This window comes from Apium graveolens, chromosome 2, assembly GCF_009905375.1.
Source record: "Apium graveolens cultivar Ventura chromosome 2, ASM990537v1, whole genome shotgun sequence".
NCBI lineage: Eukaryota > Viridiplantae > Streptophyta > Magnoliopsida > Apiales > Apiaceae > Apium > Apium graveolens.
This window is the reverse complement of record NC_133648.1, coordinates 200367963-200384302: the sequence shown is the minus strand read 5'-3', so window position 1 is coordinate 200384302 and position 16340 is coordinate 200367963. Positions and strand designations below refer to the sequence as shown.

At 37.2% G+C, this 16340-nt stretch overlaps 1 protein-coding gene across 1 annotated transcript; it reads left to right on the top strand.

The window, feature by feature from the left end:
- The first annotated feature begins 499 nt into the window (after window positions 1–499).
- Window positions 500–11709, top strand: LOC141708063 (replication factor C subunit 1). The gene is made up of 23 exons (XM_074511534.1): window positions 500–623; window positions 745–774; window positions 899–1000; window positions 1165–1716; window positions 1802–1869; window positions 2073–2148; window positions 2236–2297; window positions 2384–2532; window positions 2966–3132; window positions 3275–3463; window positions 3570–3691; window positions 3781–3988; window positions 4656–4709; window positions 5429–5598; window positions 6259–6349; window positions 6713–6894; window positions 6970–7009; window positions 8010–8134; window positions 10333–10405; window positions 10488–10580; window positions 10662–10902; window positions 11132–11191; window positions 11308–11709. Exons 2-23 carry the CDS (start codon window positions 772–774, stop codon window positions 11442–11444), a joined length of 2964 nt encoding a protein of 987 aa, XP_074367635.1. The 5' UTR covers window positions 500–623; window positions 745–771; the 3' UTR covers window positions 11445–11709.
- The last annotated feature ends 4631 nt before the right edge of the window (window positions 11710–16340 follow it).

Sequence of the window (16340 nt, the reverse complement as noted above, 5' to 3'; positions counted from 1 at the left end):
ATAAAACTTCATAAAAAGGCACGTGTTTCGATATTAATTAAAATAATACTTCAAAATTAAGTTTATTAAAGTTACTTAATATTGTCGAATAGTGAATATCAGAATAATAATGTTATTATGTACCCGGAGAAAGTCCGGAAAAAGCTTATTATATCTGCAGTGTGAAGTTCCTCATCCCCTTCTCATCTGTACGTGTACAGGGTGTTTAGGTTTGTATAATTGTTATTTACTAATTATTAGTAATATTTTTTTCATCCCACATCCATAATTAGTTATTTACCGATCTATCCTGACGATCAAACCATAAAAATGTACCATCAAAACTCCCTTACTCTAATTAAATATAGGATATAATATAATAATGCTGAATTTTTTAATAATTTATATATACATATATTAATAATTTGTATATTTATAAATATAAAAATTATTAGAAAATTCAGCAAATTCACTTTCTATAAACTCTTATTATAATTTTTTTGAAAAAAAATATAAAAAATAGCGAACGAAAGCGGATTCTACTCAGTTTGTAATTTTATTTGTTTTAGGGTAAAATCAGCAAAGGAGTTGAGATAGCAGCAGCAAGCTTAGGGTTAATAGAAGTGAAGAGCTGATTTTGACAAGTAAGCCACAAGCATAATTGTTCTTTATATCTTTTCATTTGTACGTATATTAACATACATAAATACATACTTTCTTGTTTTAACACTTCAATTTTGTTTGTGTTTCTTTATAATTCAACAGCGAGGAGTGAATCATCAGTACAAGAAAATGGTGAGTTAGGGCTTGCATTATTATTATTATTATTATGGATGGATATATGTTATGTGGGTTGATTTTATAGTGTGTTGTATTGGGGCTAATTTCAAGAATTTGTTTATGTATTGATTTGGAACAGTCTGGAGATATTAGGAAGTGGTTTATGAAGCATAATGATAACAAGGCTAATGACAATGCCGGCAAAGATAAACCCGAAAATCCTTCCCCCCAGGAGAAATCTGTGAGTATTGTTTGTTAAGCTTTTAGGGTTTATGTGTATGTAATTAGGTAAAATTTTTGTTTTTTTTTATAGACTGTTAAATTTAGATGCTTGGAAGAGTTTTTAAGAAAAGAAAGGGATTAGCAAGAAACCGTTTTGTTGTAATGTTTGCTTTTCCGATTCAGGGCCGTGGAAGTCAAGGAACTTCGGGTAGGAGGAAATGTAGCCCGTATTTCGATAAACAAAAGGTTAAAGATGAGAAAGAAATTGAGGAACCTAAAAGTGATACGAAAACCCCCATTAGGAAGAAAGTTGAGAAAGTTGTTGATGATGATGACTTTGAGATGCCTAGTTCGAAAAGGAAAGGTTTAGTTGAAGTGACACCCAACAAGAGGTCTAAGAGTGGGGTGGGTAGAGGAGTTGCAAAGAAGGCTATGGATCTTGATGAAAGTGATGAGGATGATTTGAAGGCTAAAGTGACCAAATCTACTCCAAAATCGGCTGGTAGGGGCCGTGGCAAGAAAGCTGTATCGGCTGCTCCTGCTGATGAAAGTGAAGATGATGCTGAAGCTGATGACAAAGATACAAAGTCTCCAAAGCCTGCAGGACGAGGTCGTGGTGGTAGAGGTGCATCAGCGGCGGCACCAGGTGGTGGGAGAGGCAGAGGTGGTGGTGGTGGACGTGGGGGTTTCATGAATTTTGGTGAAAGAAAAGATCCCCCGCACAAGGGAGAAAAGGTTACATGCTATCTAATGTGATTTGCCAACACAAAATTCAGTGATGGTAGTATCGGTGTTTTTAAAACAATAATTCAATTTGCAGGAAGTCCCTGAAGGTGATCCAAATTGTTTGGCTAATTTGACTTTTGTAATTAGTGGAACACTTGACAGGTACTTGTTTTACCATTCTGTTCCCTATTTTGTTAGCATTTGCAGATACATTCTTGAGATTGAGTTTCTCATCCTCAGTAGATAGTAGCTGTTGCAATCTTTTTAAGACAAAAAATTATCAAGGCCAGAAACTACAGTAAAAATACCTGCCTCACATTATGATATGACTCTGAATGAAGACTTGACTGTGTTTTCTGCATCAGTTTGGAAAGGGAAGAAGCTGAAGCTCTGATCAGACGACACGGCGGTCGTACTACTGGATCTGTCAGCAAGAAGACGGTAATTATGCATTACCTTTGTTTCTCCTGATTATAGCTGCAAAAATATTGCTAGTTTTTCACTAACAGTAACACTATTGCTGTGCAGAATTATCTCTTGTGCGATGAAGATATTGGGGGACGGAAATCCAGTAAAGCAAAAGAGCTTGGGTATGTACTGCATTAGATATAATTCCCTTTTATTTTTAGCTCTTGAAATACCCTAAAATTGTATGTGGTTTAATAATAATGTGCAGCACTGGCTTTATTACCGAGGACGGTTTATTTGATATGATCCGTGCATCAAATCGATCTCAGGCAACTACCCAAAATGAAACAAAGAAATTTATGGAAAATACAGTTGCATCTACTCCAAAGAGCAGTCCTCAGGAATCGGGAATTAGCAGTATGCAATAATATAACTCTGTTCTTATAAAATGATTTGCAGTTTTGCATTCTTGCTCTAGTTTTACCCTTATTTGAATCACTTATATTTTTCCAGTACTTTGCTAGCGTCTCCTGACCAATTTAATAAATTTCTTTAGAGGTTTAGTAGACCCTTTTGATTGAGGAGCGCCGTATAACTATATTTGTCAAAATTCTTGCGTCTTGCAAGACTTAGTTTTCTTTTTGTTGTTGGCTACTATGCTGGATTGTCATTTTAAATGTAAGATTAAAATAATAGCTATGATGATAGTAAAGTCTTTCTTTTTAATATCAAGATTAAGATAAAAGGTTTGCTACATCTCAGTTACTATTATTGCTTTTCTTTTTAAGAGGCGCATCTCATCTTTGGTCTTAGAAGTTGAAATGTAAAGTTTATGTTTTTGATTTTGTAGAAGAGCAAGCCAGGAACTCACCGGTAAAGAACCCAATAAATAAAGGTAGGGGCCAGGGTGCCTCTCCAACTAAGAAAAAATCTCAAACTACTGAGCATCCTTCTTTGTCATGGACAGAAAAGTATAAACCAAAGGTCCCGACTGACATCGTAGGGAATCAGTCACTAGTATGTTTAATCCCTTACTCTGTTTCCCCACATTATGTTATTATTTTTGGACGGCTGAATGAAAAGTATCCATGTACATAAATGTAGGTGATGTAAAATAATAGTTTTCGTCAATGTGACTTTATATTTGGTCAAATTACAGGTTAAGCAGCTGCATGAATGGCTGGTTCAGTGGAATGAGCAGTTCTTAAATACAGGGCACAAAGGGAAAGGTAAAAAACCGATTAATACCGGTGCTAAGAAAGCTGTGCTGCTGAGCGGTACACCTGGCATTGGAAAGACTACGTCAGCGAAGTTAGTAAGTCAGATGCTTGGTTATATAACAGTTGAGGTATAACTTCCACCAACGATTAGTAAGCTTGATGTACTGCTTCTTTTCTGAATCTAGCTGCTCCTAGTGAATCTATTTAGTAATTATTCTCATTTGTTTTGTTTAGGTAAATGCTAGTGACAGTCGAGGAAAGGCTAATGGAAATATTGAAAAAGGAATTGGTGGAAGCACAGCAAATTCTATTAAGGAATTAGTTAGTAATGAAGCCCTGAGTGTTAAAATGGATCGGTTAGTTTGCTCGGAGTCCATTGTGCATACATCATAAAGTACTTTGTTAATAATATTAAATTCTTGTTTTTTATGAAAAATTATTTTAGTCCGAAGCATCAGAAGACTGTGCTGATTATGGACGAGGTTGATGGAATGTCTGCTGGAGATAGAGGTGGAGTGGCAGATCTTATTGCTAGTATTAAGATCTCAAAAATTCCGATTATTTGCATATGCAACGACAGATACAGTCAAAAACTGAAGAGTCTCGTGAACCACTGCTTACTTCTTAATTACCGTAAACCTACAAAGCAGCAGGTTCAGTTCTTTTATACATACACTCATGTATTAGTTGAAATTCATGGTTAATCTTACTCTTCACCTTTAATTTGTATAGTATGTATGCTACTTGTGTTTTAGCTATTTTGTTGTCATATTGAGAAATGGAATGATATGTGATCTGATTCGTAGTACCTATATATTAATCCACATGTATTGATTAAAAAACTTAAGGAAAAAAAATAGAAAAATGCAAGTCCCTTGCTTTCCTTTCCCATTGAAGCTGTTGCCTTCCGATAAATGATAATTGAAATTGAAACTAATAATATCTTAGGTTGTGTTGCACTATAACAAGCCTGGGTTGGAAAAATATATGTTGGAGGGCTAGAATTCTTAGAGGCTGTTTTGCGGGGCTTTAAGCCCTGGACTTAAAGTGATTTGAGTTGAAGTTAAAATTGTTTGTGTGTGTAAGTCAAGAAGTAACTTTAAAAAAAAAGAGCTTAAAATGATAAATTTTAATCAAAAAGTCATGATTACTTTGTGCATTAGACTATTACTCCTTTTAGTGTATTTAGATGCCCCTTGTCTGCTCATTTGCATTCAACGAAAGAAAATTGAAATAAAGCAAATTGATTCCTATCTGCTTCATGATTAATGATTAGTGCATGACATTATATGTAACCCAATTAATTTTCACCTGTCATAGATGGCAAAAAGGTTGTTGCATATTACAAATTCAGAAGGTCTTCAAGTTAATGAGGTAAATGTTTGCTACAATTTTCATATGATTAAATTATTTTTGCTTAGAAGTATTACATTCTCCCAATTCACTTTTTGATACTAATAAAGTGTGTGATCATCATTCCTAGAAGATGGTAATCTCTATTTTCTAGTTTTCTGGGGTAAAAAAATATTTTTATTAGAGGTAGTAAGAGAGTTCTATAAAGTATAGGCTGAGAGTAAAATTTAGTGCAGTTAATTACAAGACACAGACACGGTAGACATTAGATATTTAATATGCTGTGAGCAAGTTATTAAAATTTTAAATTTCTACTTAGATCTAGAATTTATCTGCTTGTAGGCTGTAGCAATGTTTGCACTCTTTGTTATGACATGTCAAAATATAAAATATATAACACTGGTATATTTAATTGAATTAAAATTGGAAGTTCAAAATATTTAAGCAGTAGTTTGACCTCTGCTTTATTATAGACCGACAGTAGTGAAAAAACGTTTCCTGTTGAAAATGGATCCTGCAGAAACTAAATGGATATAAGTCATTTGCTAAACTTCCCTACTCTATAATGATATTTTTACCAACAATCAGCGGAAAAGCTTCCCGGACCTTATTATTTCTTTGTTTTTGTCTGCAGCTCCTAGAATTTTCAGTCCTTTGTGTCTCTCGTACCTTTTGTTTAGTTGATTTTAAGCATACTACCTGGATTTAATGAACTAGTGATCCTTGCCTCCTGTTCATAGATTGCACTTGAGGAACTTGCTGAAAGAGTTAATGGAGATATGCGTATGGCTCTGAACCAGTTGCAATATATGAGTCTCTCGAAGTCTGTCATTAAATATGATGACATAAGACAGCGACTACTCAGCAGTTCAAAGGATGAAGATATATCACCTTTCACCGCAGTTGATAAGTATGATCTTGAAGCACATTTCCTTTTATAGATATGGAACTTCTGAATCTGCTCTCTGCATCAGTGTTCTATATTCAATGAGGTTTTAATAAAAATAAAATACTCATGTCTACATAAGATATTTTTCTTTTAAACAGTACCTTTGTCCTTGGTCCTTACCGATTGGTAGAGTTTTTCATATGCTCCGATTTGATGAATTATGGTTGAGTACTTGGTGCCTAGATCATATCCTTTTTTTCTTTGAAACCTTAGTTGAACCATTAGTTGAAGTAAACTATTTTTTTATGGGCATCATTTACACTAGATGGTAGAGGGAAATTTTTTTGTCATTCTATCAACAATTGTATTTGTACTATATGCTTAGGATGAACAAAATTAAAATATTAATTTTATATGCAATTTATGTTTGTTGCATTATGATTTATTTGTAATAAAGGAATAATACTGTATTCTACATTTGAATTGTTGTCATTTTATTAACGGAGCTCTACTAAAACTTACTTTTCCAAATCAAGTATTACTAAAGATAATATTAATTCTTAACGTTACGATCCAGTGGATTTCAGCATATGACATTATGTTCACAGTTCTCATTGATCTTATTTAGCTTTAGATTAATAAAATGGTTGTAATTGGTTCAACCTTGCTTTGCTCTTGCAGGCTGTTTGGATTTAACGCGGGGAGGTTGCGAATAGATGAAAGAGTTGATCTAAGCATGAGTGATCCTGATCTTGTTCCTCTTCTTATTCAGGTATTCTACCAAACCGTCAGATTGGGTGGTATAGGGCAAATAGGGCATCTTTTCCTATGCATATTCCCACTTTCCATTAATCTTTAAAGTTGGATTACATGTTTGGGATGTAATGATCTGAAATCTACGCAACTTTTGTATCGAGACTGTAATGTGCATAATGCATAAAAACAGAAAGCATTTTTTCATGGTCAGTAATGTGGTTCGTACAGAACCCGGCCTTTCGTTCTCTCTGGTTATCTTTTGTTTCAGGTCAGCTTTTTGTGTTGGAACTTGGAATATCTATGGTTATACCAAGGAATAAGTGCATTTTATTTATATAGTTTCTATATGAATTCTAAAACTGCTTCCAATTAATGACAGGAAAATTATGTTAACTACAAACCAAGTTCGGCTGGCAGAGATGATGATGGGCTAAAAAGAATGAGCTTGATTGCACGTGCTGCCGAATCGATTGCAGATGGTGATATAATTAATGTGCAGATTCGGAGATATAGACAGTGGCAACTCTCTCAGAGTAGCTCCCTGTCATCTTGCATAATACCGTAAGTTTTATATATGTTGGTATATAGGTACCATAACTATGATGCAAGTCTAACGTGAATTATACTTCATACCAGCGCTGCTCTATTGCATGGGCAGAGGGAGATACTTGAACAGGTAAATGATGTAAATCATATTTAAGCTTAAATAATCTTTTTTAGTCTTTTGTCAAAGTTGTGTTCTGATGCTACTTGTATATTTGCCAAACTTCACAATGGCCTAGATTTGTGATAATATTATATAGTATGCAATTGTTTTTTAGACCATGTTGATGAGCTCTACTTGTATTCCATCAATGTGTATGTGTGTGATTATTGCCTCGTGTAGACACTTGCAACACACCAAGTGATTGCCTAAAGCAAGGTTATTTATTTTTCTGTAGCACAATATTGTTGGAAGTTGTGTTCCTTGCAGAATTCAGTAACTACTTTTTTTTAATTGTAAGATAGTATATATCACACAATTATTGCCTTCGTATTTTGAGTTTCTCTGTTGAGAATTCTAGTCGAAGCTCTCTACAGCATATAGTATACGTCTTTGGTTCCTTGTTTGTATATGATCTGTCTGTTTGACTAGTGACTCAAGTCTCATCGGCCTCTTTCTGCATCATATGTGGCTAGAATTTTTAGTGTTATTTGTATCATGTTGGGATGATATGTTGTGTTTTCGTTGAGCAGTCTCCTAGGTCAACATTGAGATTTATTGTTTATTTGCAATAAAAGACTGTCGAACAAAATGATAGAAACAAGAATTTTTCTGTTTTCTTTCTACATGCTTTTGGGTATCCATCACCACTTGTTATAGTTTCTTCGTGACTCCTGACTATGCAATGGATGTAATTCATGCATCTATGGTTCTTGATTTTTGATAAGCCATATTACTTATCATGGCTAACAGAATTTGATAAACAATGTACATCATTTGTATTCACTATTCAGCATCCTGCTCGGATTTATTAAGAAGTAGAATGTCAATGTTGATATTTAATTTTCTTTTATCATGTATAATGAACACAATGTGATTGCTTATCCAAGTTCAGAAGCATTTTCTTGCAAAACTTTATAAGTATTAACATTGTACTTGTTCCGCTGCATTTTAAGAGCTGGTGAAATTGCAGGGTGAACGCAATTTTAATAGATTTGGCGGGTGGTTGGGAAGGAACTCCACAATGGGTAAAAATTACAGGCTATTGGATGATCTGCATGTTCATCTTCTTGCTTCCCGTGAATCTAACTTAGGAAGGTCTGTTCTACATATGATAATGATGATTTTTCTTTTTATTGTGTCTAAGTGCAGAGTAAAATTTTATTATAATAGTTTTGTTATTATAATGATCATTACTATCATCTTACGTAATTTTATGAGATGATTGGCGCCACGAGATGTGTTATCACTACATAAAAAGCCACATACAAATAATTCTAATTTTAAAGATATCATCACAGGGGCTGAACGGACAACTTGTTTTTTCTCGTTGATCTGATGTAGCTTTTGTTGGTCATTCATCCTTTGTAATACATATCCCATTGCATGACAACAGTTATATGATTTATGTGAGATGCACGATTATTGCATGTCAAAACTTAGAAGTACAGTGAAAAGAAAATTGTTTTAATTGTTGATGAGCCTAATAGTCTTGCTTTAAATTGCATACATTATCCAGTGGCTGAAAAAAAGAGAAGGAAACCAATTTTTGTAAAAAAATTGTCAGTTTTGAAAGTGCAACTGGATACCTCCCTTCATCTTTTTTGTTGATTAGAGGCTTCTCCGATAATGGACATTTATAGTAACATAAATATAAGGTGATGAATCACAGAAGAATACGAACCTGCTTCCCCTGTAAAGATTTATACTAAACTTAGATACCATGCTTTTGATGGAATTCTTCTTTCTGGTCAATGTGCTAATAACCATTAAATGACAAAGCTGAATGCTAAAATATTTATTGTATGTACCAATATATTTGTTTTTGAAGTGACTTGGGTTTAGAAGCCACACATACAAAATTCCTCAAGTTGCTAAAAGTCCCAGACCACCTGTGTATCTGGACGAACAGGTGGACTAGTTTTAGTCCATTCATTAGCTTTTTTTGCCTAATCGAGTCCATTTATTTTACCTTTAAAGGCTCTATAAATAAGAAACCTAAACTGTTGGGTTGGTCCTTAACCTGACCCATTGTTACCCGGTTCGTGGGTCGACCCATGGATTCGTGAACTGGGTCGCTCGTACCGGAACACGGGTCGAAGTCGACCCGGATCGCCATGGGTCACGTACTAATTCGTGGTTTCCGGCGAACCCGTCTATTTTATTCCGGCGGCCATAAAAGTGAAAAGAGGCAAGCAATTGACTGTTGGGTTGTTCAATTTTTGTATTATATGATTGATAATTGTTTTGTTTTGAAGTTAAACAATACAGATATACACACGGTTGTGTGTAGATCTGATGTGTTGAAGAAGACGAAGTTGGGGGTCGGTGGGGAGTTATTGGGCCTCGGGAGTGGTTGAGTATTGGGCCTGGAAAAAGGACAATTTGCATGGGACAAAGATATTTAACAGTTTGTGACCATATTAAATGAACATATAAATTATGAACGTCCATAGTAGTAATTTTTATTATCAATGGGTCAGCTGCTCACCAACAACGTCCACGTCTTATTTTAGTATGCATTGCACTTCATCAACATTCAGACATTTTAATTTCAAAAGAAATAATATTTGTAAATTATTAATTTATAAAATTAATTATTAATTTTAATTGTTACAAATATTAATATTAATATTTTTCTTCAAATTTAGCTATTAAGACAAAAATATATATAATAGTAGCTGAAATATATATAATTTTTATGAAATATTTATGATAAAAAAGGGATCCTCAAATCGATCCGCTAACCCGATTCACGGCTCACAGTACCCGATTCACCCGTACTCGTATCACGTACCCGATCGACCCGCGATCCGTGCAACACTGATTTGACCCATTGGATGCCAGTGCTATGCAGCAATACATTTATGTCATGGTTGTATCTTGTTAGTTTAGCGACCTTTGTTTCTAAAATTTTAAATGTTTATCTGTTATATTTTTGTGGGTTTGCCTAAGCATTCTGGAAAGAAAAGGTTTTCCATGGATATTATTAACCGTGATGATGTTTTTAACCATTTCAGAGTCTCATTGGTCTCTAGCTAGTCTTGTTTCCCTAATTCTAAGATATTCTCAGGCTAATCTTTTTTTTATTGCCAAGTTTAGGCCAGTGTTTCTTTGTAGTCTTAACTATGTTAAGCATTTGATAACGTCAAAAAGAGGATTGTCCAACCCTGTCTTTGGATGGTCATAAAAATGCCAGTCTTAAGAAACATTTACTGTTGAACCTACTCTCTTGAAGTTTCTCTTTTAATTTTCATGGGTATCTTTGTATCCTTTCGACTGGTTGATATTTGCAGGACCACCTTGCGACTTGACTATCTTACCCTTCTTTTGAAGAACTTAACCGATCCACTCCGGGTGCTTCCTAAGGTTGAATAGATACTAAAATCAGTAATAGTTAATATTAACAGAAATTGTTCATACATGATTTATTCATCAAGCTGATCACCAGGATGAAGCTGTTGAGAAGGTTGTGGAATTCATGGATTCTTACTCTATTAGCCAAGAAGACTTCGATGCTATTGTCGAGATATCAAAATTCCAGGTCTTTATGTCAACACTTCTCATCCTCTTAGTTTAAAAATGGATCTGAATAATATAAGTTGAGCATTATTTTATGTTACAGGGGCACCCAAATCCTTTAGAGGGCATTCTGCCGGCCGTGAAAGCTGCCCTGACCAAGGCCTACAACAAAGGAAGCAAATCACGAGTAATTCGTACGGCAGATCTGATTACCCTTCCTGGATTGAAGAAGGCCCCAAAAAAACGAATTGCGGCAATGCTGGAACCGGTAGATGATGTCTCAGAGGAAAAAGCTGATGAAATGGCAGAAAACGAGGAAGGAAATTCTTCAGATGAGGAACTGGGTACAATTCTATATTAAATCTTGTGTGTAGGATCTGATCCACTAATATTTTTTTAAGGTGATGGAATCACATGCAAGCCTTCAGTATATCGTGGAAGCCACAAATAATATCTTGTTTCATTATGAATATTATTATGCTGTATGCAAAATTTGGCTTTTAGTTGTAGCTCTGCTAGAAACTGTGAATACATATAAGTTTTTATATTCAGAGTTCGCCTTTATTTTTGCAGATGACAAAGCCAATGGCAGTAAAGCTGTGCAGTTGGATCTCCAAAACCTTAGTTCAAAGGGTTTGTTTAACCAATCTTTAAATAGCTCACATTTCGTTTTTTTTTTAATATATGATACCTGGTTCAAACTCTGCTATTAAAATATATTAAATGTTTGTTGGCGGTTTTATCTTTAGGAATCCAAGTACAGATGGACTTAAAAGGTGCAGATAAAAAGAAGACGGGTGCAGGCAGGGGAAAAAGAGGGGCTTCTGAAGTAGTAGAAAAAGGTGGTGGACGTGGTTCTGGGTCTGCTGCCAAAAGAAAGAGATAAAATGAATGATACGGTTGAATCATGCACAGATTTCTTCCGTTGTAAATAAAACCGGTTTTTGTTTTAGTTCCTTGGGTGGAATGTCAGCAAAGACGTGGTGTTTTTAGGATTACCTTGTACCTGCCCTTGTTTTCTGTAAGAACATAAAAAATCTTGCTGTGTACACTACCGTTTTAGGTAATGTGCTTTCCTCGTTAAATTCTGGCCAGGCTGCTGGTTCCATAGTGAGATTCGATTAAAAATTGAAGGGCCTTACCTTTCTCGCGATTGTGTTTTTTTTATCTTTATACCGTATGAAGAGAGTGAAGAATAAAAAATCATAATTTTTGGCTACTCGGGGAGGGGTAGGAAACTTTTGACTCCTATAAATAATAGTTTGAAGGAAGCTAATCTTTGCTCTGATGGGATGCCAACCTTAGGGGTGACAACATATTGGGTCATGATTGATTAAATATTAACCTCAAACTAATTCGACCCAACCAAAGTTAAACAACTACGAGTAGTTGCAGTCAAACTTAGGTAGTAGTTGTGAAGTTAAGTTAGTGCTTGCTTGTGTTTTAGTGCCATAGGGTTATGTTTTCTTTTTTCACAAACTTTTTCTTCCTTCTTAGTAGATGAACCGTTCATATTTAGTAGATATCATGCTGCTGCAACTCGGAATGATTATTTGCATTATCTTGAATGTGTTATTTATTTGAAATCATCTTATTAAGAATAACTTGTTTATGGTAACTCTTATTTTTTAGTTTGACGAAAATAACACAATTAAACCAACCCTACCCGACCTCCTAATTATAAGGATGAGTTAGAAATATTTTGTAGGGTTAACAGGTTCGATATTTTATAAACTTAATATATTGGGGGGTTTAATTTTTACCGCCAGGCCGTGTTCGCCCCTAGCCATCATCACGCTGCTATAAGCTATAACATATAATGCCAGCAAAATATCATAAATATGTTTTTTATCTGATTTAAGAACCAACGATCATATGTTATCAGTTGTTTCCTGAACCACGATAGCAATGTGTGTACTAGTCTGCAATAGATGGGGGTAGTTTGTGTGAATCTTGAAACAAGTGCAAGAAAAATAAACAACTGCAAAAACTTTGGCCTAAATATCAAAACGCAGCATGTGTTATTTAACTTGTCATCAAGTGACTGCATATCCTCCAGGAAGAAAATTGACACTTTGCAATTGCGATGAAAAATGTAAAAAAGATAATTCACTTATTAGGCGAAGGTTGGGGGCTAATGCTACTCTTTCACTGGGGTGGGGGGTGGAGAATTACCGTGGTAGTTTCATGATTTGCATATTTCATATGGTTCACCTATAAAATTAACCTAACTATATTAGGACATCAATTAGCTGCTGGCTTGTGCATATTATGGATCAGTACCGTCTTGACCATAGGAGGGAACAAGTTATCACAGCCACAGCAGTTCCTGGGAGAGAGACTACCAGTAGTCCAAACAAATTTACTTTATTTCAATTACCCAAACAAAATAGACACCCTAGTAAAAGTAACATGGCTAGATCCCAACCCAGATCTAGGATAAGGCAGACTCAGCTGATGGACCAAGACCCTCTCACCCAGTGTAGTCAAGTGGAGAGACCCAGGTTCAGAGGCAACCCAGGACCTGGATCATCTCCCAGGCAGGATCCAACCCAGGACCTGAATCACCTACCAACCAAGATCCAGCCCAGAATCGGACCCGAGGGGGGTCCCGCCAAAAAAGGGTACGTGGGCATGTGACGACGACACCTATCAACAACTAACATATCAGACAAGCACAGCGCGTGTTAGTGTACCGTTGGGGCACCCTGAAGGTGGACCTTGCCTAGACATGTGTATGCAATCTACCCAAGACAGACGTCATCCGCCTTCAACAACGAACGACCCTGATCTATAGGTACCAACCCCTAAACCCTACTTTTGGGCTATATATATCCCCAAAGATGAAGGGTTTAGGGGTTAAACACATTTTTACACACACACTCTCTCACGCACAGGCATATACACACACAACCATCCCTTGTCCTATCTATCTTCATCTTCCCCAACCAAGCTCTTACTCTCACACCGGAGGCGCCGCGGGGTCAAAAACCCCCTCCGGTGTTGTTTTGCAGACGCCCCACAACAGCTACACCTCATCCCTGCAAGAAGGTCCAGGCACGGCGTCGGAAGGAGCCGCCCCACTCACCGGAGTTATCATTTGGTGCTAGAAGGAGAGCGCTCCATCCTTGGGTCTCGGTGCCCCTAGATTCACCTTCATCAGCAAACTCTCAAGAGAGTCCACTTCTCAAACCTGTAAGAACACAAGCAACCATACGCTCTCTTGAATATGAATTTTGTTCATTTAAGCCACGTTTGTGTGAGCTCGTTATTTTAGGCCACGTTTGTGTGAGCCCAGTTTCTTTTGCTTTTAAGCCTATAGATAGTTTTGGTTGTTTTGAAACCCAGATCTACTTTAGTTTGCATACTGTCTTTGTGTTTTAGAGCCCGCTGTCCTTGTTCGATAATATTGTTAGCAAAACCCAGAAAGTTTGTTTGGTGTTATTCTGAAATTTTTTTGCTATCTTCAAAAAAACAACCTAAGATCCACATTTTTAGCCTCAAATCTTGGTCAGTTGTTTGTACACTTGTGATAATGGCAAGAGCAGGAAAAAGTACGGCCGGTAGACCCTCCGCTAGTACCCATGTCCAGGATCAGGACCACTCTCAGGCTCAAGAACCTGGTGGCGACCGAGAGACCCTCCAGGAGCAACCATTGACACAACATACCCCGGTCCTGGAAAGGATAGTAACACCCAGAGATTCCATAAACATCATTTAGCTGAATCAATATAAGTATACCAATGTTTCAGTGGCAGAGGAGCATATGGCCCACTTAACAAGCAATGAACTGGCTGAAGCAATCAGGCTCTACAGAGATGAGCAAGCTCGGGCTCAGATAGAATATGAGCAAGAGGATGATCAAGAAGAGTTCGGAGACTCTCAATGATCCAGGAGATCTGTCTTCGACCGAATCGGAGCAAAGGGGAAGAAAAAATAGAAAAAGCAAAGTAAGAAAGAAACATAAGCAACCATAGAGAAGAGGTTGGAAGAGATGAGAGAGCAGATAAGGAGAGAAGAGAAAGTAAAGCTTGAGCTAAAGATTCAGATAAGAATGCAGCTAGAAGAGGATAGGCTCCTACCAAAGGCCAAGGGCAAGAGGACCCGGAGGGACCCCACCCCCGAGGTCATTTCTGATGATGATGAGGAGGGGCAGAAGGACCTGAAAGATATGATCTATGAACTTCAAAGGAAAATGAAGAAGGACTCTGGAATGGAGATTGGGGAAACTCTAACACCCTTTAGCCATTCTTTAGAGGTCATTCCCCGGAAGAGAAATCTCAAACATTACAACTTTAATTCTTTTGATGGATTGGGGGATCCAGAAAAACACTTAAATTATTTTGAGCAAATTGCACAAATATACTACTATAACGACTTAACAAAGTTCAGGTTCTTCGACTCCACTCTCAAGAGGGGGGACTCGGAGATGGTTTAGCAGGATCCCCTCCAGAAGCATCCAGAGCTGGAAAGACTTTCGCGGGGCCTTCCTCAGGAGGTTCCGAGCGAACAAAACACATGAGCTTCACATGTGCCATCTTGAAACCATACGACAATATGACACCGAAATTCTCTCTGCATATATGAGGCGCTTCCAGGAGGCAATAAACAAAATCTCAAACTTAGATGAGCAGGAGGTGCTAAGCATATTCCGAAGGAACCTGGATCCGGAACACAATGAAAGGTACATTGTAGAGCTGATCAACAAGGAGCCACAGAGCCTAACTGCTGCCTATTCTATGGCAGCAAGATTCATCAAAGAAACAGACGTGCTCCAGGCTATGAGGATGACCCGGAACGGCGGATCCATGAGCAAGAACTCTGATGACCGACCGAAAGGGGGTTATCATCAGAACAAGAATTTCAAGCAAAGCCAACAAGGCCAGCAGACCAATGTGGTGCAAAACACTCCAATATTTCAAAGACTGGGTCCTAAGACAAAATCTAAAAGTGACCCCGGGCCAACCAGGCAAGCCAGAGAGCCTAGGCAGGAACCAGAATGGACCCCACTGAACAGGGTCAGGGAAGAGATAATAAAGGAGATCAAAGGCAAGCCATTCTATTATCCACCAAGCCCATACAGACCCCCCCGGAGAGCCGACTTTACAATAGGCAATGCGATTATCATGAAACGCATGAGCACAAAACTGAGAATTATCTATCTCTTAAATACTTCATTGAAGACCAAGTCAAGAAGAGTAACCTAAATCAGTATGTCTCCCAGAATGTAAATCAGAAAGAAGAAAGACCAATGAGAGGAAAAAATGTAGTGAATATGGTCCTAGGAGGGTCCCACTAGCCTCCTAGGAGCCCCGGCTCAGGAGATGAAGTTCTCTCCATCCAATCCTACCCGGAGATGGTAATCTCATTCAGCAGCAAGGATTATGAAAGGGTCAATCTGAATCACAGTGAAGCTTTGGTAGTAACACTTGATATTTTTGATAATGAGGTAAGGAGAATATTAATAGACAATGGCTCTTTAGTAAACATACTCTTCAAACATACTGTGGACCGGATGAAGCTAGGGAGTGTGCGCTCAAATGAATGCCGATAGGACCCCCTCTATGGGTTCGGGAATAACTTGGTCCCGATCCAGGGAATCTTATACTTGCCATTGATATTTGGGTCATCTCCAAACCAAGTCACCCATGTGAGAAAATTCTATGTGATCAACACTCCCTCATCCTACAACGGCATACTTGGCCGCTCAACTCTAACCAGGATACACGCAATCACCTCAATATCACACCTCAAAATCAAATTCCCGAACCCAACGGGGATA

Bases quoted from the DNA above. Each gene is read 5' to 3' on its own strand.
- LOC141708063 (XM_074511534.1), top strand. The intron at 2,533-2,965 runs GTATGCAATAAT...TTGATTTTGTAG, and splicing joins TCAGGAATCGGGAATTAGCA to AAGAGCAAGCCAGGAACTCA. The intron at 6,895-6,969 runs GTAAGTTTTATA...ACTTCATACCAG, and splicing joins CTGTCATCTTGCATAATACC to CGCTGCTCTATTGCATGGGC.